Here is a 25,347-nt window from a genome sequence, read left to right on the forward strand (position 1 = left end):
GCATTTAATTTGGTTGCAATCTCTGTCCGAACAGCGTTCGGCATTTTGGAGTCTTCCTATTTGTATGAAGTAGAAGTATGTTACGTACTCTCTGTTTTCTGTATGTGGCTTTTTTATATTGAGAATATTTGAAGTTTAAAGGCAATAGTGCAGAGACATAATGAGGGGGGTGCAGGTGCTGGTAAGACTGCTGGGTTAAGAGGACTGTACACATTTAATTTCGCTGCTACAGTGCAAGATGAATGGACTGTCCTTTTTTATATGAGCGTGCACTGGGTCATGTAACAGTTTCATGTGCTGCACAGATTGACCCCATCCTGAAGGCACCACAAGTCGGCCTGTTTTGCAGAGTGCCGCAGTCAGTTTTGTTTCCTTCTGGTTAGTAACTCACGTTGAGGGAGTGGGCACACACTGTTTTCTCTTCATTTACTACTTGTGATGGGTATGTCCATTTATGTGCCAATACACCCACCTACAGCCCCACAGGAGGGACACATCAATAATTATCCGAATGTAAGAGAGTCGCCTTTGTAGCATTTCTTTATATAGAGCATACTTGCCTACTTTCGGCAAGTGTAGTCCGGGAGAGGGGCGTGACTAGAGGGCGGGAGGGGGCGGGGCGCTGCCACACGCATAATTTTGGCCCCGCCAAAATGACTTCCCGCGAATCGCGTCATTCAGACTAGGCAGTTGCGGGATGCGGGAGACTTGCCTGCTCTCCCGGGAGTCTGTGAGACCGACCCAAATTTCGGGAGTCTCCCGGAGTTGGCAAGTATGATATAGAGAAACTTATCTATCCAGAGGAGTCAAAGTAAGGCCAATGCAGAGGAGAGTGGAACAGGGACCTGGTGACTTATTAAACTCAATCCCATGTGGACGGATTCCAGTGTGTCAGATATTACTCTACAAATATTTCAATCACCACCCACACTAAGACAACACATGTGGAAATGTTGCTAAGCTCCCCGTTAAAAAATAAAAAAGATAAAAAGAAAAGTTAATTACAATCCTGTATCTACTCACTGTTCCAACTTGCTTGGAATACTCCTGTTTCGGTCCACTTAGACCTCCGCTCTCCCAGCTGAGCCTGGACTTTCAATGTACCTCTAAAAAATGTAAGTATTTTGTCTGTGAAGTCGCACTGTGTCTCTGTGATGTTTACACACAGCTGATGAGCATCATTGTGCCTGAAATACAAAGATACAGACAGGTCATGTAATGGACTCCGATAGAGTTTCTCCAAACGCACAGTTGCCGATTTCATCCCGAGCAACAGGAGGAACATTTTTGCTCATGGAAAAATAACATTCATTTTTGCACCCAAAGTTTCACCTCATATAATGGAAGTACACGTTCGCTGGACATCGTGTACACAGTGCTGGGTTTGACGGACAGGAAGCTTTGAGCAGCACCGATTCCCCAGCTGTGTCTGTCTTATTGTAATGGCTGTCAGTGCATGCTGAAACATGTAGTTCCACAATAAAATCTTACTGAACCACAAGCATCAGCACTCAAAAGGCTGCCAGTGCATGCTGGGACATGTAGTTTCAAAACACAATCAAATAAAAACAAAGACACATATTTTAAAATAAAGTGTAATTGAATAAAACACTCAACGAAACACCATGTTCACTACTAACCAATAAATATAAATTATTCTCTCTTCATCGTAATCTAAAGGAAAATTCTTCTGTCTTTGTAATCCAATGAGACAAAATAAAACAATAATAAGCCAACGTAACTGTTTGCTGCTGAGTGATGAAGACTTGAATGGATTGAGACTTCTCTTAGCCGCTAGCCAATCACAAGTGGCCAGGGTGGGAAAACGTTTGTGATTGGTCACAGTCATTCAGCAGCGGGCGCTCGTAGCTGCCATTGTGTCGGCTTTTGTTATATATTTCTTGCTTTGGCTTACAAAAACAGAAGAATTGCCCATTGGATTGTGACACAATGAAAACAAAGAAAGTAGATTTTATTTTATAAATAAAGTGGTGAACGAGATTTATAATATATATGCGGAAACTGTGCTGTTGTTGACAGGGAGATTGGGGGGAGTGGTGGTGACTATAGGAGGAGGGGAAATGAGCTCTGGTTTGGAAGTGTTGAGCTTTAGCATTGGGAAATCCATGTAGAGATAAAAGATGAACAGTAGAGAGAACGAAATGTCAGGGGGAGGATGTCGGCATAGAAATGATACTGGTGGTCGAATGAGAAGATTAGTTCCCCAAGAGAAGAAGTAAGTGTACCATGAAGAAAACAGAGGGCTGAGAACAAAGCCTTGTGGTACCCCAACGGATAGTGAATAGTCCAGGAAGATGAATATGAGGAAATTATCCTTTGACATTGCTGTGAGTAGAACGTTGATCACTTTAGGCAAACAATTCATACAGACAGCAGATGATCCATATAGCACCAAACACAACAGACTAATACATAGAGAGCAGTCCTATATATAGCAACACTTACCAGGCATATTCCACATTGTAAGTTACAGGAATCAGCTCATCCGTCACTTCCACAGGATCCCACCTCAGTACATGCTTCATGTTGTAGGAATCAATGTGGACATTACTTGGGGCAGACAGTTCTGTAACGAACAAAATATGTATATGAGCTACTGAAGGAACTTGCAATTATAAAAAAAAAATGCACATGGTATAAATGAAGGCCCAGTGGAATAATACAAAGCAGCCAGATAGCCAACAGCCGACTTTACTCTCACCTCTGAAAATTCTGGGTGTTTTCTAGATTTCTGTAGGGCTTTGTCATATTCCGAGCCAGACTCCAAAATATAAGAAAGGGATTTTTTTAAGCGACAAATTAATTACCCTCTTGACCTCCAGCAGAATGGCGTGAGGCTATACCTTTCCTGAGATGTAGATCACAGAGGGGTGCGTGATTTGGCCAAAAAGCAAGTTCAGTTTTTCAGGAGGACATAGAATGGTTCTCCTGGAATACAACGCTGGGCAAGCTCTATATTGCTAAATTTGTATTTAATAATTCATTATGATTTTAAACAGTATAATAGGTCATAATTTGAGACATAATAAAAAAATAATAAGGGTTCTATTTGGTTTTAATCAAGCAGAATGTTTGGTACTCCAACTTTTTTTTTTTTGACAGGCCCTTTCGGTTCTAACCTCAATAAATTGGGAGCCTCAAGTGACGTCTAATCAGGTGAATCTACCCAGAGGGACAAACTCCACCCACTTTAATTCTCCAGGCCACAAAGCCTGGAGAATTAATAATTCCATGTTCTCAAACTGCTCTTGCATTGAAAGCTATGTAGGATATGAAAAGTACTGTTGAGTTCTGGAGAAGATTTATACAAGGCCTGTCATGGGCAGCGATGTGAATTAAAATATTCTAGTACCAATGTCTACCTTACAATGCAATTCTATTACCAGTGAAACCTCATTGTTTTCCCTTAACAACAGTATTTTTTTTTTCAGTATTTCCATTGGTATCTATAATAAGCAACATATAAATCTCTCATTTAACGCCCACAGTTGCCACTGCTGTATAGTGAAAGCATTTTACACATTTTCTGAGAACATTTAATATATGTAATCACACCTGATACTGAGCTGTGTGTGGTTTCTTTTGTTTCCTATACTATACACAGAATTTACATGGCCACCGGGTTTTCATTGCTGTCAACCAATACACCACTAACCACTTTACAGTGTCTCTCTCACCAACACAGTGGGGTGAAGGCAGCTATTTTGTGAGCTGAACCAATTCATGAATCAGTGACATCACTAGTTCTTAATGAATCGATAGGCTGCATTCCATTGGTTCATCCCACAAAATGGCTGCCTCCTCTGATCAGTCAGTATATGCCAATTATTTGCAAAAGCCCATACTTACCAACTTTATATTCTTCTTTTCCGGGAGGCTGCGGGAGAGGTGGGCGTGGCAGGGGTCGGGACTCCAAAATGCGCGCCATTTTGGACCCGCTCCCATGACGTAATGATGCAAACGCGTCATTTGACAGCGGGGGGCGGGGCCAAACACCGCGATTCACTGGGAATCGCAGCGGTTGGGAGCTAATTCTACCCACTTCACTAGGAAGTGGGCACTTCCTAGTGAAGTGGGCAGATCCGGGAGATTTCAACACTCGCCCGGGAGACTCTCGCAAAATGCGGGAGAGTTGGCAAGTATGCAAAAGCCTTATGGGGCCAATTTAAGAAGCGACAAAAAATCCTAGCTTTTCAGAGCTTGAACCCGATGGCTAATGCATACTTGCCTACTTTTGCAGGCAGCTTTCCAGGAGGGGGTCCGTCGAGGGGGGCATGGCCATGCGCGGTGCACCGTTAGGCTCCGCCCCTGTCAATCTCAGCCAATTTTAGCCAATCGCATCAGGGGGCAGGGCCACGATGGCGCGTTTAGCCCCCCCCCCCCCCCCACAACGCCGAAATCTGGATCCAGGATTTTTGCCTGCTCTCTCGGGAGTCCGGGAGAACTCCTAAAAATTCGGGAGTCTCCCGGACATTCCGGGAGAGTAGGCAACTATGGGCTAATGCCATCTGAAGATGGTGTTAGCCGTTCTACCCTATAGGGAGAGCAATGCAGGAAAGAGACATTCCTGCACTCCCCTCTGATAACTATTGAAACACGGCTTTGTGCATGCACAATCTCAGGTCACACCTGCGCATTCAACACTCTGGGGGGTAAATGTATTAAGCTGCGAGTTTCCAGCGGTTTTGAAAAGTGGAGATGTTGCCTATAGCAACCAATCAGATTCTAGCTTTCATTTATTTAGTACATTCTACAAAATGATAGCTAGAATCTGATTGGTTGCTATAGGCAACTTCTCCACTTTTCAAACCCACTGGAAACTCGCAGCTTAATACATTTACCCCAGGATCAGAAACCGGAATGGTTAGGTAAGGGAAGTCATTGCTGGGACAGCCTCCTATCATATGCGTGGTCCCGGGACAACTGTTTAATAAATGGGTACAAAATATCATCCGTTATCATTGCAATAAGGGACGATATTTAACGGGGGGGGGGGGAGGGGCATATGCGGCCATTAATATCTAGGCCCATATGTATTATGTAATGTGTGTACATGTGTATAAACTCATACACCTTGCATACATATGTCAACAGAAGTATTTTCAGTTCCACATTATGATGTTATTCTATAGATGTTGCTTATAGCAACCAATCAGATTCTAGCTGTTATTCTGTAGAAAGTACTAAATAAATAACTAGAATCTGATTGGTTGCTATAGGCAACATCTCCACTTTTTCAAACCCACAGTTTAGTAAATATACCCATGGTGTCATGGGAGAGAAATTATTTTCTCTTCCATAAATCTAAAACTTTAAGTGAAAACCATTGGACTGTAAGGTTCATGCTCACTAGATTTCTAGACAGCCAGTAACACCAAGTTAATCTGCATTACAGTCTTGTAATTGAGTAAAGCACTGAGTACTATTGTACATACACAGAGCGACAAGTTTCTGCTTCTGCAAATATAAAAGGGGAACTTCCCCTCGAGTCACATTTATCTTCTGGACAGAAATGCTAATATTTGATTCCCTGGATATGAATGAATATAGTTTCATATCCTCCCATTTCAGGCAACTGTGTATACACAACAGATCTCCAATCATATCTAACAACAACAAACATTAACAAATGCGCCTGGAAGATATTTTTACACGTCATTTTATTAATTCACTAGGAATTTTCAGTGATGTCAGTAAATGGAAAGTTCCTAGTTAAAAACCAATATGGCTGCCTCCACTGTGGACAAGCTGCACTTCAAAGTGCACCTGCCAGGTACTGTGATCACATTTATTTTTGACATGCACAAGGCTGTATAATACATCTGCAAATATATATTATTACTTTCGGGTTTTTGTTTCAGCCAAGGAGTCCTGCAATGCCATTCACCATACGCAAATTCCTTAACTCAGCTGCTAAGCTTTGTCAATCACTGTGATTGCTGCTGGTTCATGCTAAATACCAGTTATTTCAGTGTATGACAAGAGAGGCCATAAGCCAAACGCAGCTAAAATCATGTGTTTGTGTCTGTCATAGCACTTACCCAATCGTGGTTAATTCTCCTGCATTCCCAGCCAATAATATCCACAGAGTGTCAAGGCTTCTCTGTATTTTCCTACACCAGGGGCTGCTGGGTCTCTTTCCTGCACTGGATATCTCCCTCCGACCCTGCTACTGTCATAATTCTGTGATTGCACTAACCCTCTCTTCTCCCTGCACGGCAAAGCACAGTTGGTAGGAGAGCATCACAGCAACTAGGAAGCATATGGTGCTTCCACGGATTGGCCACAGATCACTGCCCCATTCAAAGCAACAAGGCTTTTGGGGGTCTATTTATTAAAGTTTTTCCCCCTTGTAAAGCTTTACCGTTAAAATCCTTTTGTATTAATATCGGAGATATCTGCTGCTTTGCACCCATTAGCGTTTTTCTGAGCACTCCCCATAACAATGTATGGGGAGTGCTCAGTAACGCCATGTATTAAAGACTAGCAGGTGAAGTATTTCTCTTTTTTTACTTGTTAATGTACGCCCTCTGAAGCTGGCGCCATCTGAAGCTGGCGCCCTCTGAAGCTGGCGTACATCAACATAAGTGAAACATTACACTGAAAACAGTGCTGCTCTGACGAGCAGAGCTGCACAGCGCATGTGTGGAGGGATCACATGATCCCTCCATCACATGATTCAGGTTCCTGCAGACACGGATCTCTGTGCGCATGCCCGAGTTTACTGGTCGGCGCATGCGCACAGGGATTGAAAGAGGGACGATCGGCACCGCAGAGGAGGAAAAGAGAAGAATCCAGTGTTAGGCAAGTGTAAGACTTTACAAGAGCAGCCGTTTTTCGGAACGGCTGTTCCTGTGTTGATTTTTAATACATACGAGAAACTTTTCAATCCGCATCTATGCGATGAGGATTGAAAAGTTTCTACAGAAAAAAACGAAGGGTCATAAATAGACCCCTTGGTCCTTTTAGAAGAGGACCCCTTGTCCTGCTTTGTCTGGGCACGTCACTGTCGAGACCAGAAGGGGTGCAGTCACTCTGTTGTCAGAATTTAGCACCAGCCAATAGTTAAGGATTATATCCTGGGTTGGTGGTGAAATGGTCTGACCTTCCTCCTTGTTGGCTTTGCAAATACGCTGGCTGACAGCCCTGCTCTCGCCGATATAATTTATAATTAATAAACTGTGACCTTTCTTCCAAACTTAATCTGGTGTCAGTGTGTTTATTTGATGGTATAAATACACCAATAAGTCATACGCTAAAGGAGGTTAGGTGCATAAGAACGTCAGCATTTTTTTGCATTTTAACAGTAAGTGGAGCTAGGAGAAACAGAAGTTAGGTTTGTGAGGTCTACCACAGTTCAGCAGATCTTGGCACAGGTATGGTTCAGGTTGCTATACTTGGCAGCAAATAAGGGTCAGTGGAAAACCAGATGTTACATGAAAATATATAAAATGCTGCCTTGATAAAAGGGCAACATCTATAATATGAATGCAGAGATGTGAATTGTGATGATGAAAACTATCAAAAGGGCATTTCTAGCAGCTGTGTAGAGGGGAACGGTGGCATCGTGGATAACTGTTCTGTAATTGTTTTCAAACTTCTGTGTTTTTACTTTATATCAATTTTCTTGCATGTCTTTCATGGGTTTTAGATCATACCTCCCAACTGTCCCGATTTCAGCAAAACAGTCCTGATTTTAGGGCTCTGTACCACTGTCTCATCCGGGACCCTTTCAAGCACCTGCTATGAACCTATAAATTGATTGAGCAACTTCCACTTCTGTACTGTTTGTTTGCGAGGCATGTTGGGGTCAGTAGCTGAGGGGGAGTGCTGGTGCTGTATTGTCATTTGGAGGCTTTTGGGGTACCTCTTGGTGAGTTAGCTCTCAATTTAAAAACACATATACATATGGCCCAAATATATGGGACTCTCACTGGTTAGAGTTAGAACCACCCTATTAGCAGAAGCACCGTGAAGTGGCGGGTGGCTTTCCATACATTTGCAAATGTGTTCAACTGAGAATTCTGTATTTTTATGTACAAGTAGAAACAGTAGCTCCTTTGCTGGTTATAGAAGTGTGCTGGGGGATTTTTCTCTTTGTATCATCCGAGAACATATTTCTCCCATGGGTGAGAACGTTGGGGGGGGGGAAGGGAGATTTCTAGCCTAGTGCTTTACAGCGCTAGGGAGCCATCTGTGAACCTGGCCTCGCCCCCATTGTGACATGGCCACACCCAATGTCCCCATGTCAGGGACTGAAATGTTGGGAAATATGTATGTTATGTACCTTATGTAAGGGTGTGTGACAAGGTTCAGTGTATTCAGTCTTCATCACCTATTCGTCAGGAAGTCCTTAGTTGGGTGGAGATAGAACAACCTGTAGCCAATCAGATCATCAGAATGCTCACATTATCAGGAGAGAAGTGTTGTGTGATTATGTCAGGACAGGGCTGCGTGTGACAGGCACAGCTATAAAATGAGGAAGGGAATGGAGACACGCAGGAAATGGGTCTTTCAACAGCACAGAGTAGTGATTTGAGGCTCCTGTCACAGTGGTGCAGGAACATTGTAGTGTCAAACACAATTCAAAGCTCTTGTATCAGAATCATCTAGATAGCGCCAACAATTCCACAGCGCTGTACAGATAATATTTGTCACTCACATCAGTCCCTGCCCCATTGGAGCTTACAGTCTAAATTTACACACACAGACACACACTAGGGTTAATTTTGTTAGCAGCCAATCAACCTACTAGTATGTTTTTGGAGTGTGGGAGGAAACCCACACAAGCACGGGGTGAACATACAAATTCCACACAGATAAGGCCATGGTTCAGAATTGAACCCACAAGCCCATTGCTGTGAGGAGGAAGTGCTAACAACTGAGCCAACGTGCTGCCCCATACATCCAACTTGTATACATATATGAAACGGGAAAAATACTTGTTCACACAGGTTCGATGGGTCTAAAGGTAAAATTAGTGTAAAAGAGCTGCCTATGGGCAAAGGATCTGTTACTGAACTAAGCATGAAATTCCATAACTAACAGAGATTGTGTTAACACATGGACAGGCGTCCCTGATGCCTTGCAATACCCTGGGAATCCTCTAGACCAATCAGATTCTAGCTACAATTTTCTAGAATGCACAAAATAATAGCTAGAATCTGATTGGTTGCCATGGGCAACACCACCACTTTTCTTTTTTAGACGGTTTAGTAAATCTACCCCTTGCTCATGATGTGCTTATCCTGTGTCTCCACACGGTTACTGGACTGCCCTTACATATGAACACCCCTGACCGCCTCTTGTAGCACAAGTGTAAGATCATACTTGCCAACATTTGGCAAGTCGTATCTGGGAGAGGGGCGTGTCTAGAGGACGGGAGGGGGTGGGGCCAAAATGACGGGATTTCCCGCGAATCACGTCATTTTAACCCCACAATTACGGGATGCGGGAGATTTTCCAGCTCTCCCGGGAGTCCGTGAGACTGTCCCGAATTTCGGGAGTCTCCCGGTTGGCAAGTATGTGTTAGATTACTGCAGCTCAAAATACAGGCCCAACTTGTGTCCATGATCAATGTGATAGTTTCTTTACAACACGAAAAAGTTTCGACTTGAGTTCAGCCCTAAATCAGGCCCTATGGGTCCTATTAATGAATGGCCCCATTTCCCCCGTTAATTATAATCCCTTAACGCAACGAGGGATGATATTACGAGTCATTTATTTAAAAATACTTATCCAGTGATAACTTTACTGTAGCATTAACTCCAGGATCTGACCCGGAATCACCACATGCCCGACCTAATGTCGCCCAGTCATTTTCGGTACTTAGCGAAGGGCAAAGTAGGAAGGCTCCCGGGGAGGGATCCGAAGATCCACCCCCCCCCGCGATGCTCTCCCCATAGGGCAGATGGCGTCAGCAGACTGGTCCAGACCACAGCGAGAATTATTGGAGCTGCTGTATAATGTGATACTTATCAGGAGTCATCTACGATATCTCCTGCGTTAGGCTTTTGTCAAACAGCTATGACACTTAAAAATGCCAAACAGTGAGGAAAACATCGTTTCCGCATGGTCTATGGCTTAATAAATAGGCCTCTAAGTATCTACTGTCAAAAGATTTAACATAAGGAAACAATATTTAAATTAAAAAACAATTCTGTTTTTTGTATTTTTTATGTTGTGAGGTAGCAGTTTTACAGGCAGTACCACAATATAGGATTAAACAGAACTGGTCTTTTGTTAGTAGCACATCTCCCACGTAAAGGAAGAAACCTCATACAAACGGGGTTAATAGCGCTCGCCACTCCTGTCAGCGTAATAATGGTGGTACAGGGAACTTCGGCTTATTTATGATTACTATATAACAATTATGGATATTGTGTGTTATTCGTTGAATCAATTTAATTATACAGTTTGACTTTACTATTTCTTTTACTACAATTTTGTTCAATACAGGAATGTTAATTGATTGATGTCATACATAACCCATTATCAATCAATAGAGGGGTAACTGTACCTTGGGAGTGATATAAGTACAGATTAAAATCCATATTCAAAGTGGACTTTATAAACCCTATAGAGAAAGGGAAATTAAAGAATTTCAAAAGCAAGTCAAATTCTGGCACAGGTTGTTTACACACACACATTATATATATATATATATATTTGTGGAAGGTGTTAGGTGCTATCTTATATAAGGCAACTCGTACTGTGGTCTGGTGAAACCACACAAATAGCCGACATGTTGTATTGGTGTTATTTCATATGCATAACCCTGCTCAGGTAATGTAGTATCATAACTAACAATAGCCAGCATATAACTCAAATATTATACAGCACCACCCACGTGAGCAGCCCATCACTGACCTCTGGTGCCCAGTGTGGAGAAGGTCTTATGACAGAAAGGGGGGGGGGGTGCATTGTTTATAATAGCCATTGTGAACTGAAGACCAGAACTTGACCGTCAGCGGCATACTTTGAGCTTAATAGAAATTACTCATAATAATTAGTGGCCAGCAGTGTATTTCTAGGAAGATTGGCTTCTGGGATTTGTCCGGCCGTGCCATGGACGGACCATCAGGAAGGCAAATGCTCTAAGTGTAGTTGACGGAGCGAGCTCCTGCTAACTGTTGGGGTCTTAAGAGGAGAAACTTCTGTCAAATAGCCAATTCCATAACGTGACAGCACTCAATACATTATAATTGTATTTTGCCTAGTAAGTAATTTTCTCTTGTACTGCTACCTTTTGCTTAAAGTGAAGTAGCTTACTTATATGTCCTCAATACCGTTACACAGCAGTACGGTGTGACTGGATCACTACTAAATAACTTTTGGTATAAATTTATTTAAAGCAAATACCCCAGGGCACTTATTTATATAATTACACGTGCACTTATTTTTGATATTGTGTATATTGTGAGATAAGAAATCGTTATCTCTGAGACCAGGGTAGAAAATTTGGTTTTTCTGTCTACCCTTGCTAAAGGAAATTATTTATTTCTGATGTATATATCTGATACAACGGGCCTTTGTTTAGAAAGTCTGCTGTGTATTGTGATGTGGGGAAATGACTTGTTAGAAGTTTAAACCTGTCTTTGGGAATATTCTGTAACTGTTGGAACAAAAAGGTCTAATGCTAATTCAGGCCTTTTGATGTGTGAGGTTTCACTCGGAGACAGGAAGGTTTAATTTAAAACATGCTGCTACATTACCTGCGCCTAAAACAAAGATGCCGGACATCATAGTGTTTCTAGAATTTCACAGATAAATGTAAATATTGTTAGCTTTGCAATGCATGTAAATTTATGTTTTGGTAAGCAGGGTAACATCCTGATTCTAAAAATCCCAAGCTTTTCCAGTAGCACTGCTCTGCCTGCTACCCATGCAGCCTTGGTTAGTGTGATAGGCCAGGGGGGGATCTATCCACAGGCAACCCTGATCTATTGTGAGAGGTCAGGAGTACCAGTCCGGTAAACCAGCAACGAGGTACACTTGCAGCATCAGTTACTCAGAAGGAACGTGGTTCTGAGTGCCATAGAAGGAGCTCAGTGGTGTCAGCATTGTAAGCCCCTCCTACTGCAGCAAGAGAGCGCAATTGGGATAACGAAAGGGGACAATTGCAAAGTAAGCCCAGCCGGTCCCCAGCAACAACAGACAGGGTGGCATAGGCGGTCTATCCTGTCACATACGGAGTAACACAATATTGCCTCACACACAAGGAAACAATATATAAAATATATCCTGTATTCAAACAAAATCTGGGGATAAGTGATTAACTGGTGATCCTAGCTGTAGAGCAGATGCGAGTTGCTGGCAAAATAAGAGTAAATTACCCTTTAAAAAAAAAAAAAAAAGGAGCACGGAACAACAGCGTCCGCCTAAGCAGTACATGCGCGTGGTCATCATCATCAGAGTGTATTTGTGCTTATAGCTGATGCAAAAGATACACCGCCTAACATGCGTATGTATATACATGCTTCTGCAGGTCTGCATGAGCCATATTTGCATAAACACACATTTATTGAGCTCAGACAATGCGAGGTAATATGTTTATCACTCTTAATCAATTCTTCTGATTTTTAATAAGTTCTTCTGATTTTAACCAATACTGATTTTTTAACCAATTCTTCTGATTTTGTTTGTATTCTGATGCCCACGCACTAACACATTCCCACACACACCTCTGCACACTTTCACATATTGTCACTTAACACATAGTTTGCTAAGAAAAGCCACAAAGACCACAAGTCACTAAACAAAACTCACAATGATATAGAGCCGAGACAGGCACTGGGACTCGCCAGTTGTTGTGGGACTACGAACCCCAACCGGAGACTGGCATGGCACGTTGGGACTTGTAGTTCCACAACATCTGGAGATCCACAGGCTGCCCACACCAGAGTGAATGTTATTATATTACATCTCCATGCCATGGATATACCTTTGAGAGCCAATGAAGCAGTTTATCCACACAGCTCTCCCCACTAGACCAAATGCAGGGTCTTTTGTTGGGAAATGCAGTGTATTGCTGTGTAGAAATACTAGCAAAACACATTTATTAAAGTCAAGCAACATGCACGGCTGTAAATGGCAGAGACATAGGTTTGCAGCAAAGAGCAATTGTGCAATTGGACTTGCACTGACATTGTTCCTGAATTTTGCAGCCCTAGACGAGCACTCACCAGAGGCAGAGGTCGTAGCAATGGGCACAGGCCACAGGATACAGAGCACCAGGAGCAGCAGGTTTAGAGGCCTCATCTTTTCTTCCCCCTTAGCGTGACTTCCTACCTAGATCCACCCTGGGGCTGGTGATTTTCAGGCGGCCTAGTGCAGCAGTTGGCCTGGTAATAACATTTCTTCCTGCTTCTCTCTTCTGGCCCCTCCTTTACTGTAACCCAGCCAGGGTTTTCCCATAGTCACAGCCCCTGGAACTGAATCCTCCCTCTACTGTACGTGTCCTGTGAGCTCTTTAGACATAAAGTTGTCAAATATATGCAGTTCATGTGGTTGTGTGTGGAAGTGCTGCAGGAATTGTACAATACCATTAGTATTGCATCAGGGTAACCTCTCACTGCATGGACATTTAAGATCATGAAAAGTTAACGCCATCTGTAGATACCTGCAATGCACTTCAGCCCTGTCAGTCTCAGATACCTCTATATTTATAATTACTACTTAAGCAAAGCAACAATATAAAATATTAGTTTTTCACCAGAAGCAGCTCACTTCTTCCTGATTCCCGGGCAGCAGGCTGACAGACCCTCCCTCCCTTTTCCAGCTCTGTGTTTAACCCAATGTCTGCCTGTACTAAGGACAAACTGCAAAAGGAGAGCTAAGTGTCAAACATTTCTGCAGAAGTGAGAGCAGGACGGTTTGTATTGAATGCAGGAGAAAGGGTTAACTTCAAGCAGATCCTGGTGCAAGGCAGCCTTTAAAACCTGGGAATTATCTCTGTTGCAATTTAATTTGCTCCCAAACACATCTTTCTTTGCCAGAGGCAAGGTAAAGAGATATGTGCCAGCATTATTATCTGGTACCACTGAAGCAGGCAGACATGAGAAGACTTTATAATCTGCTTTCTTTAGCTTAAGTTACCTCTGCTGGAGGAAGACTTTGGGGTGTATTTATTAAGATGCGATCAGCCATAAAAACTGAGACGATAGTTTTCTCCGTAAAAAGGACCATTGCATAATTTATGAAGGTTCAACACAGGTGAAATGATAAGATTTCTTCTGTCATATACCATTTAACGGTTTTTAACGCAGACCCTATATATCAATATGGGGTCTGCAAAGTTCTCCAACCTATTAAGCATTGGAAAGCTTTTCAATGGGATCAAGATGAACCCTGTCCGGCTTCGCTGGATCTCTTACTCGTGGTAGTGCTGCCAGTAAATACTTAAAATAGTTTGTGAAAAAGGGGGTGACTTTATTGGGGCTCCCAGAGCAGCCCCGGCATGGTAAATTACTGCAGTGCAATATGGATCACTGTGGTTTGCAGCCATGCATATTGATTGACAGTGCACTACTTTAATAAATAGACCTATTTATCACTGCAATAAACAGCTGTATAATATATTAGCTTTCACCATAAGCAGGCTGCCCTTTGGTAAATAGACAATCTGTTTACTTAGGATGCTCAGTACACTGCGATAGATAACATTATTTATTGCAGCATAATGTTGTATCACAGGTATTTACTATGCTGGGACTGTTCTGTGAACCAAAGTGAAGACCACCTTACCGTACAAAATATTTTTACTCTTCACCGACAGCCTAATGCTGCGAGTTTTACAAGTTATTTTAATGGTGTTTAAAGCATATAGGTTAGTGTAGGACCTGCATATAATGAGGTGCCCTTGACGTTGGGATGCAGGCTTAAATGTTTTGATCGAAATATGAACTAATACCTCATGTTTTCATTTTGCTAGATACACACAGATATGCAGTGTAAAGGATAAGCGCTGACAACTGTCTTTTTGTTTTGTATACATACATGGGCATTTATATTGCTACGCAGCTGGTACCACATACAATATGGGATATACCAAGCGTGGGCTTATTGCCAAGCAGCTGGTACCATATGTAATATGGGATATACCGAGCGCGGGCTTGTTTTTTCTCGAGTGTTACAAGTTGAATGCACATGTAAGGGTAAAGTCCGTGCATAGATATCTGACCCAACGGAGGTCATGCGAAGCCTTTCTGGCTTGACCGGACCCCATAGGAAAGAAAGCAGGCTCCAGTGAAACAAAGGAATTGAGCAGATTGCTTGTCAAGGGAGATACCATTTCAAGCCTGATCTTATCAATGTTGTCCTTGAAATAGGAAGCAAGATCCTGTGCACTGATGTTAGTTGGAGGATTTGGGGCAGGAGGATTCAGAAGAGAGTTAAATGTGTTAAAGAGGCGTTTGGGGTTAGAAGCCTGAGCATAGATGAGAGATTGGTAGTATGCTTGTTTAGCAGTGTCCAGAGCATTTCTGTAGGAGTGATAGATATCAGTATATTTGATGAAATCATTAGAGGCACAAGATTTACGCCAGTGACGTTCTGCTTTACGTAGAGTTTGTGTTACTGTAGTGTGCCACGGTTGGCAACGAATTCTACGCGAAGTATGTAGTGTCGCTGGAGCCACTTGATCCAGGGCAGTTGCTAGGGTTTGATGAAAATGGGGTACTGCCCGATCAGGGGAGGAGAATGTAGAAATTGGGGAGAGAAGGTGTTGGAGAGAGGTGGAAAACTGTTGAAAATCAATAGCGTTGATATTCCTGCGGGTACGAGGAGGCTTGGAACAGTTTGACACTAGGGAGGGTAAAGAACTGGGGGTGAGTGCGTACCTAATAAGGTGATGATCCGAGAGGGGGAAAGGAGTGTTAAAGAAATTAGAAACTGAGCATAGTCTAGAGAAAACAAGATCAAGACAGTGGCCATCCTGATGAGTAGCAGATTCAATCCACTGGGAGAGGTCAAGTGAGGAGGTTAGAGAGAGTAGTTTGGAAGCAGCATTGGAACGTGGATTAGAAATAGGGATGTTGAAATCACCCATGATGATGGTGGGGATATCAGTAGATAAGAAGTGAGGGAGCCATGCAGAGAAGTGTTCAAGAAATTGTTGGTGTGGACCAGGGGGGCGATAGATGACAGCAACACGCATAGAGAATGAGTTAAAAATCCTAACAGCATGTACTTCAAAAGATGTGAACGTGAGTGAAGGGATACTTGGTAGAACTGTGAATGTGCACTGTGGGGAGAGAAGTAGTCCAACCCCACCTCCTTGTCTGCTTCCAGGTCTGGGGGTGTGGGTGAAATGGAGACCACCATGTGAGAGGACTGCAGGTGAGACAGTGTCTGATTGCGTGAGCCATGTTTCTATTATTGCTATTATTATTGCTATTATCACTATTATTGATCGTGTACGGGGGTAAGTTTGTTACAAACAGAGCGTGCATTCCAAAGGGCACATCTAAAGGACTTTGGAAGAGAGGGGAGACAGGTGATGTGTTTGAGGTTTGCCAGATTTCTGTAGTGTTCAGATATATGTGTGTGGGAGAAGTGAGGGGGACCTGGATTAGGTGATATATCACCAGCTATTAGAAGCAGAGAGGAAGAAAGGTAGGAAAGATGATTGTAAGATGTGTGTCCTTTTAGTTTCTGGCGGCAGGGTTAGGCTGTTAAAGTTATTGAATTTAAATAGGACAACAGTTCATGAGTGTTCACTAGAGGTGAGTGAAGTAATGAAGGGGCAATGTGGACAGAGGTGTGTGTTGCAGGATGGGTGAGGGATGATATAGTCCTAAAGATAATGCCATGAAAAGAGAGAAAGAAAAATATTTTGGCAAGCATTGGGACTAGTAGTCAAATAGGCAATTCCTTTAATTCCTCATTTTTGCTAATTGCAATGTCCAGTGTAATCAGATAAGTAGTGCAGAGCTAGGCTGCAGCAAATGTAGTGTATTCCTGGATGTCTGGATAGTATTAAGTAGTGATGTGGGGAGCCATGTGGGGGAGTGGGTGGAAGTGTTGAATGGAGAGTAATAAAGAGCAGGTAATTGAGTAGCTGAGATTTTGCAGACTCATGAGAGAGGAGATTGGTTGAAAGACAGTATAATTTCTTCCTACTTGTAAAGGGAGACAAAGCTTAAATAGAATTGAAGTACAGTGGTGAGAAAGGGGACTGAAATAACTGTAGCATGGGTAGGGAGTGGTTGAGCAAGTACTACAGCAGGCAGATTAAACAGAGTGGATTTTGCATTGAAAACAAACTGACAAATAGAACAAACTTTCATGAGATGAGAGGAAAATGAGATCAGAGTCCAAAACAGTCCTCATGTTGCATGTAGCTTGTAGCCAGACTGAGTTGAAAACATCAGAGGTAGAATATGGAGTTTCAGGTGAATACTGACTGTTGTCCTTGTGAAGCTGTGTTAATAGGCAGAATGTTCTTCTCCTGTTTCCTCCGGTATAACTCCGAATTATGCTGTTTACATTTTTTGTTTCACACTTGTATCTATACACACTTAGAGCTATGCAGCCATCACTGGCTTTGCAGCCATTCTACTATGAATATATCTGCTTAACAGACACATGTGATCAGAGTTGTTCAATCAAGCCCCCAATAAACCCCCCCCCCTCCCCTCAAACAAACCTTAGCAGTAAAATGTTTAAACAAACAGTGAAAGGACAACTTGCAATAAGGTGTAGTAGTAATTACCATTAGAAATAAAACTGCATTTTCTTAATTCGGATCAGACTGTTTGCAAAATGACTTGGTATGCTGAAGCATTAAGCTTGCCCTTTACTGGAGATAAGGGGCCTAACCCAAAGCCTGAAATAAAGCCCAATACCTTTATCTCACATCCATCAAAACGTCACAGTTGGCATAATACAGTCAGGCAGGTAATGTTCTCCCGGCATCCGCCAAACCCAGACTCGCCCATTTGACTGCCAGAGAAGCGTGATTTGTCACTCCACATTTCCACTGTTTCACAGTCCAGTGTCTGTGTGCTTTACACCCCTCCATCCGACGCTTGCCATTGGTCTTGGTGATGTGAGGCTTGCATGCAGCTGCTCGGCCATGGAAACCCATTCCATTAAGCTCCCGCTGCACAGTTTCTGTGCTTACATTAATGCCAGTGGAAGTTCGGAACTCTTCAGCTATGGAATCAGCAGGGCATTAGCGACTTTTACGCACCATGCGCCTTAGCAGTCGTTGACCCCGCTCTGTGATTTTACGTGGTCTTCCGCTTCGTGGCTGAGTTGCTGTTGTTCCTAAACGCTTCCACTTTCTAATAATATCACTTACAGTTGACCGTGGACTATCCAGCAGGGATGAAATTTCACAAGCCGTCTTATTGCAAAGTTGTCATCCTATCTCAGTACCACGCTTGAAGTCCCTGAGCTCTTCAGATCGACCCATTTTGTATCACTAATGTTTGCAGATGGAAACTGCACGGCTAGGTGCTTGATGTTATAGACCTCTGGCAACGGGTCTGATTGACACACCTCAAAATTAGTGTCGCTAAATAAATTGATGATGATGATGATGAATTCAATAATTAACAGGTGTGACCAAATACTTTTGTCCATATAGTGTATGTGACACAACACTCTTATCAGAGAACAGTGTTTCCCGTTTCTCATGCAGATGTAAAACCACCATGAATGTGTTACAACATTAGTGGGTTGTGGTTAAAATAAAAAGGAACTACAAATATGAATGTTTGCAACTTATGTGAGATATTCTTCTGCACAGTGTCAGTTACAAAACAACAACATAAAATAGGATTCTTTCTTGTCCGGCAAATAGCAGTATACTTAGTCATTAATCACACATGTTCTCATCCTGTCTGGAGACTAGATACCACTGACTGACAATCTGACAGAACCTAAATATCTGAGAGACTGAATAAATTGTGTTTTGAAAACACATTATCAATGTATTACAGTGATAGGCAACATACAGTAGCTGGCGGGCCGCTTGTGCATCGCTCCATCCTACAAAGAGGCCGCGCAGTGTACTACCTGCTACTCCGTGTGTACTGTGCAACCTCCCTGCACTATGCATAGGAGGTCACATGACATGGAAGTCGGCTGCCCCGTTCAGATAAGATAGGGAGTAGCCTGCTGGGGGGATCGCAAGCAAGCCGCTTGCAAAAAATGGAAGAGGCCCATATGAAAAGTGGGGAAGGCCTAGATTTGGAAAATGTTTCTATAGACCCTGTGCCTAGGGCAACAGAATTACAGGGGTGGCAGATTTCAATGTGAAATGGAGCAAAAAGAAAAAACCTCTCTCTCTCTCCGCATCATGTGCAGAGGCCTGCGTTGGATGAGATTTGCTGCACCATTCCAGGCTGGTATACAGCAGGGAACTGGCTGGGTCCTGTGGCAGGGTTGGGATCTAGCAGCGTTACCTGAAGAACCTGGATTAACCCTTTGTGCTGTTGACTGTATTTGCTAGGTCCATTCAAGAGCAGCCTGCAAGGATGCTGGCGAAAGACCCGTGTAAAAGAGAATGGGTGAAGACTTAACTGCTGCCCTGGTGGACAAGACCCTGCACATTAAACTGAACTGGAATAATTTGCTCAACCACATGGTTCAGCCAAGTTCGTTTTCCAAAATCCCTGCTGTACCCCCAACAACAATGCGTCAAAGGGCTACCACTTTCCTGCCCCTTTTCCTGTGCTTCTCCCTTTTTCAATCAGGAGTAGCTAACCTTGCACTGAAAGAAGCTGTTATAACTGTCAGCAAGCCAGACAATTGCAATCCAGGTGCCCTCCCCACTTCCAGAGGGAGATACTCCAATCAGAATTTCACCCTATCCACTATGTAGAGACCCCTTAATTGATGGAAAGAGAGAGTCTTCCCCGTCCACCAGAGCCATTCACTGAACCCCACCTTAGTCAGGCCCAGTCAAGCTTGGATGGAGTAAACTACCCTGAGCAGATACATCTATAGAAGGTGGTGATTAATGGGAAGTGAGACAACTAATTCCGCAATTCTGGAGGTTTCCTCACCATTGTTGACTCAAAGACTGTGAGACAAGATGCCATGATCCCGGTTCCTATATGATTGACTCATTCTGAGGATACATCCTGTGCATGGTTGACTATGCCACCCAGAGCCCTGTCTAGCATCTCAGCCCTGAAGGTTGCAGAGGCCGTTTCGGTAATTTTTCCTAGTACGATTGTGTCCGGCCAGGGGACTCAGTTTATCTCCGAATTTGTCCAGTGTCTGAGCAAGTATGCTTGGTAAGTGTAGCAGTCCATATCGTCCACAACAATGGTTTTAATGGGACCCTTAAGGGCTTGCTCCAGGCATTAACTGAGTTCGACCTAGTGTTTGCCTACAGGGAGTTACCACAAGAGTCCACTGGTTTCTTGTCTTTCAAGTGGCTATATGGTAGAATGGTACAGAGCTCTCTGTCCTTACTGTGGGAATAATGGAGGTGCAAGATACAGAATCCCCCTAGTTTCATCAACCCCAGTGCTAAACACCCAAAAAAAAATCAACATGTTAACATTCACAATGCATACTTTAACAGGACAATCTACATGATGGCCATATCCCATCAATGCTTCGGGGAGGTCAGAGCTAATGCTCAATCGTTTCCTTGGGCAGGTCCAATTTTAGGGAAAAACCTAGTCACCCATCAAATATAAAATTCAGGACAGCGCCCTATCCAACAGGCTCCATACAGGGCTCTAGAGGCAGTTCAAGAGCTCATGACAATTGAGTTAGTGGAAATGCAGCAGTTAGTATTTATCCCACAGTTCCTGAGCCTCTCCAGTGGTCCTTGCTCCAAGGAATGTTGGGAGTATCAGGTTCTGCATGGACTTCAGGCAACACAAATGACAATGATCAGTGACACATACCACATACCGTGCATTGATGTCAGCCTTCTAACTCAGGGTGGGGTACTGGCCGATTGCTCTGACAGGTCATTCCATGAAAAATAGCCCGACCATTATTCTTTCTCCACCAAGCTTTACATTAGCAGTACACATTTGGGTAGAAAACACTGTAAGATGTGAACGCGTTTCCAGTGCTCAATGCCAGTGAACTTTACATCACTCCTCACTCTTGCACTGACGTTGCTTTCAGAAGCAGTTTGGACCTCGATAGTGAGTGTTGCAACTGAGAAAAGATGATTATTTTTACTCGCTATAGGCTTCAGTACTCAGCGGTCCCGTTTTGTGAAGTTGTGTGGCCTACAGCTTAGCGACTGAGCTCTTGTTGCTCCTACACATTTACATTTCATAATAACAGAACTCTGACACGGCAGAAATTTGACGAACTGACTTGTTGGATAGGTGACATCCTATAAAAGTGCCACATTGAATGTTATTGGAAGCCACTGAGCTATTCAGTACAACACACTCTACTGCTAATGTTGGAATATGGAGATTGCATGGCTGTATGCTTGATTTATTGCATCTGTTAGCAATGGGTGTGGCTGAAATAGGCAATTACTCTAATTAGAAGGGTTGTCCAAATACTGTTGGCCATGTAGTGTATGTCTGGAGGGAGGCGTGGGGCAGCCAGAAGATTCAAGCAACACAGTAAACAGTAACAACTAGTGAAATTCTACATGTTTCTAACATGATAAAAAAAAAAACTTTATTCTAAATGGAACAAAGTGTATGTGGGAAGCAGAAACCAGTGGTAACTTATCTGAGAAATAAAAGGTCAGCAAACTATCTTAAATTGAACTAAGTAACTGATAGAACCATTGTTCTGATAGTGTCAATATAATGTGTTGGGTTAAACATTCCTGGTGGAAGTTAGATGATCTTATAAGGTCAAAGGCCTTAGGGGCAATAATAGTGATATAGATACCAGCAGTTCATTGTATACTATATGCAGTTGTCACCTAATTGAGAGGTATGTAGCTGGAAGAACCAAATCACTGTTCTCACATTCTGCTAAGATGGAAGGAGAACATCGGCCAATGCAGAGGTGGTGTCATCTTCAAAGGAAAAGATAGAAACCAGCAATAAATAGCAAAGACAGAGAAGGGGAAAGACCGAATTCCATTCCTAATAGTCTTTCTGAATAAGGGTAGTTCTTTTATCATGAAGAGGGAAATTCCAGGTGTGATCGCAGTGGAATTATTTCCCATTGTGCTGAAGGAAGCTTTGAGCGCAGAGTTTGTGCCTGAATCTTGTAGGCTAGATTCAAACAAGATCCCTATTTTCTAAAACATTCCTTGGCCTTGTGTGATCATTTTAGCGAACAAGATGGAGTTATCCACAAATACTTGCAATGTATCTGTAATTATACAATATTTTAGTAACAACTTGCAGCTCTTGCCTCTTCTGGATAGTAGTTGGTGCCAAATCTTAAAAAAAGCTGTATCTGCATACCTTGGAATTCCAAATTTGGGGAGTCCCGAATGGCATTCAGGATCTTCTCTCTTAAAATATTGGGGACGTATTTTGCCCTGCAGCTGGCAAGCTCTGTGTGCCCTTAGTGTTCTATCTAGTTGCAGCTCAGAATCTGAGGTGTCTGTCAATAAGTGCTTGAAAGGGTCTCTGAGGAAGGTGGGCAAAGAGACAGCAACTGCAGTTTCTACAATATTTCCCAGGTATAATGTTTGTGCGCAATCTATTCTCTAAGCCTGATAATTCTTCTTCTCCGTTCTGTGCAAGATCTGCGTCTCTCATCCACACTCATTTCCTGCTCCTATTCCCGGGTAACTGGACTTTTTTCAGACTACACCCAATTTGCGGAATTCCCTCCCTTGATCAATAAGACTTTCATATAGTCTTGAAACCTTTAAGCGTTCTCTGAAAACCCATCTTCAGTCAAGCTTATAATATTCCTCAACTACCCTCTTCACCTCCCTTGGTTACCCTACTTTCACTCTTTACAGTTCACACAAGACAACAAGCCTTTCACCAACATTTCTGTGTCACTGGATCATCTAGTCCACTAAGCACTTTTAAGCTTTGCAATCTGGATGGACCAATATGCAATATGTAGCACTTATCCTCCTGTATCAAACGCCCATTGTCCCATATATAATAAGCCTTCTTACCTCTTTGTCTGTATTGCCCAGTATTGTTTTATTATTGTTTTTGTCCCCATTTATAAAGCGCTACAGAATTTGCTTGCACTATATAAATGTTGATGTTGATGATTCTTCTAGCGCTTGTCCAAAAACAACGCTGCATTTCATATTTGGAAGTCCCTAAGGCTGGTGATGGGACTTTTGCTTGGCATTGGATTAAGTGATTAGGGCTCCTTATGCAGTCTTAATACATCTACCTTTATCACTGCCCGATTAGCATCTCAAAAGTGGTATCGAATGGCCCTTTATTTATCTTCAGGAGTGCTTGCATATATTTTCACTTACGGTCATTGGTCTATTGTGTCTTTGGGTAATTAATATTCCATTCAGATATTCATATGTTTTTTAGAAGGTTGCTGAGATTTGTATTTATCCTAGAACAAAGGTTAGAGTTTGTGGGTTATTCTAGTTTGACCTAGGTGTGATAGCTTCAAAGTTTGAACTCTATCCTGTCACCAGACTTTGGGCTGTAGCGATGCCACTAGCAAATTACAAGGTTACATTTTCATGATTATTGGTTAAGCGCACAAAGGGGCTTCCTCAATTTTTTGGTGTAAAAGGACAGAACAATACATTTTGCCGTGCATGCCACCAGCTAGTAGTTACTTCCTGTTGAATTTTGGGTGGCCTTTCCAGTAGTCTCTGACAGATGCCGACTCCTGTATAATGGGCAGTAACAAGATGTTTTAAACCGTGTGCACAGAAGCAGAGGTCCCATCGTAAACCTTAGTGACATCATCGGGGTTTCCATATAGGACGGAAAGCCTCTGGCTCTTTACACTATGGCGATATTGTTAGAGCCCTTGTTAACATGCTGAGATATCACTCACATATTCAGCTAATGTTTCTGTATATAAACACACGCTAATTCGATAAAAATTTTTTTTTTTTTTTTAAAAAAAAAAAAAAGCATCTCCCCGTAGGATATAAAAATTTGAAAATAAATGTAAAAACACACCATTACATATAACATAATGCTCAGCATGTTATATAATGAAGACATAACAGGTATCCCTACAAACGTTACAAATCATATAATAAACTTGGCCATATATTTGTGGGGTTTACTCTGTGAAAATGAAAATAACCAAAACCACACCTAAGTTTTTTCTATTTTTGCCTGTGATATCCAAATAAATAAATTCAAAGAAAAAGGTATATATTCCAAAAATGATACCAAAAGGAATTACAATCTGTCCCGAAAAAAAAAAGTCACTTGGGTAGAACTACAAAATAAAACTGTTATTCCTGGTGAAAGTGACCAATAGAAAGAACGTGGAGATACTTGAAATATTTGAACTGATTCAAAAGTGAAGTAGTGGAGTAGTTTGAGGGCCTCAGGCTTGTACCACCAGTTAACATTCCCGTGTTTGAGTTTGCTGATCACAATGAAAACGTTTTAAAAACACCACACAATATACTCATCTAAGCTTGAACATGTTACCTTAGTATCGTTTAGCAAGAAGTTTAGCGTCTCATAAGTCATAAGGTCATCGCGTGATGTGTGGTATCAAGAACATCAAGGACTGACTAGTATTTCTGCAGGTCTGTTACACAACTTCCCAGAATGTGGTTCCCTAAAAGCGCTGACTAATAAAGTGCTTGTTTCCTTTTTAATAAAGTGATTCGTTTTCTTGCTGTTATCATGAATGACTTGGATTGGCTTTTGCTTCCCCTGAATAAAATAAATACAACAGCTGTCAATCACTGTTGGGCAACTACATGTGTTCTCAGAAAAACTTTATGCAATGTTACAAGTACTTTCTGTTGACTTGATGACTCAGCTCCCTGTAAAATAGATTTATTGTTGTACTCTTTTAGAGTTAATACATGGAATATTTCCATGTATTAAATAATTCCATGATTGTCAGTGCAGATTTGCAGACAAGACTTTTCACACATGGAGATACAATTACCTACCGTCCAACATTTATCCAGGTAATATCTGGGCAGAACAAGCCCAGATCTCGATCTGTGCAACGCTTCACTTCAAGCCCCATATCATCATCATCATTTATTTATATAGCGCCACTAATTCCGCAGCACTGCAGAGAACTCACATCAGTCCCTGCCCCATTGGAGCTTACAGTCTAAATTCCCTAATAAAGACACACCCATACACACCCATACACACCCATACACACAGAGACAGACAGAGACAGACAGAGACAGACAGAGAGGGAGAGACTAGGGCCAATTTTGATAGCAGCCATTTAACCTATCAGTATGTTTTTGGAGTGTAGGAGGAAACCCAC

At 42.4% G+C, this 25,347-nt stretch overlaps 1 protein-coding gene across 5 annotated transcripts in view; it reads right to left on the minus strand.

Moving 5' to 3' along the window:
* The window catches only part of LOC142139521 (interleukin-10 receptor subunit beta-like), a 34,260-nt gene extending 9,650 nt beyond the window's left edge, over positions 1–24,610 (minus strand). For 2 of the 5 annotated variants that reach the window (XR_012688223.1, XM_075197195.1), the window contains exons 1-3: positions 13,206–13,529; positions 2,467–2,587; positions 1,024–1,187 (exon numbers count right to left, since the gene is read on the minus strand). Coding sequence is in view for 4 of the 5 variants with exons in the window: in XM_075197195.1 (XP_075053296.1) it covers positions 1,024–1,187; positions 2,467–2,587; positions 13,206–13,281 (361 nt within the window). In the remaining variant the exon portion in view is untranslated. Of the gene's footprint in view, positions 1–1,023; positions 1,188–2,466; positions 2,588–6,062; positions 6,152–13,205; positions 13,530–17,867; positions 18,603–24,536 lie in introns of those variants that run through there. The other 3 variants (XM_075197196.1, XM_075197197.1, XM_075197198.1) reach the window with 3 other exon arrangements.
* Positions 24,611–25,347: the final 737 nt, after the last annotated feature.

Source organism: Mixophyes fleayi, chromosome 2 (genome assembly GCF_038048845.1).
Source record: "Mixophyes fleayi isolate aMixFle1 chromosome 2, aMixFle1.hap1, whole genome shotgun sequence".
Classification (NCBI taxonomy): domain Eukaryota; kingdom Metazoa; phylum Chordata; class Amphibia; order Anura; family Limnodynastidae; genus Mixophyes; species Mixophyes fleayi.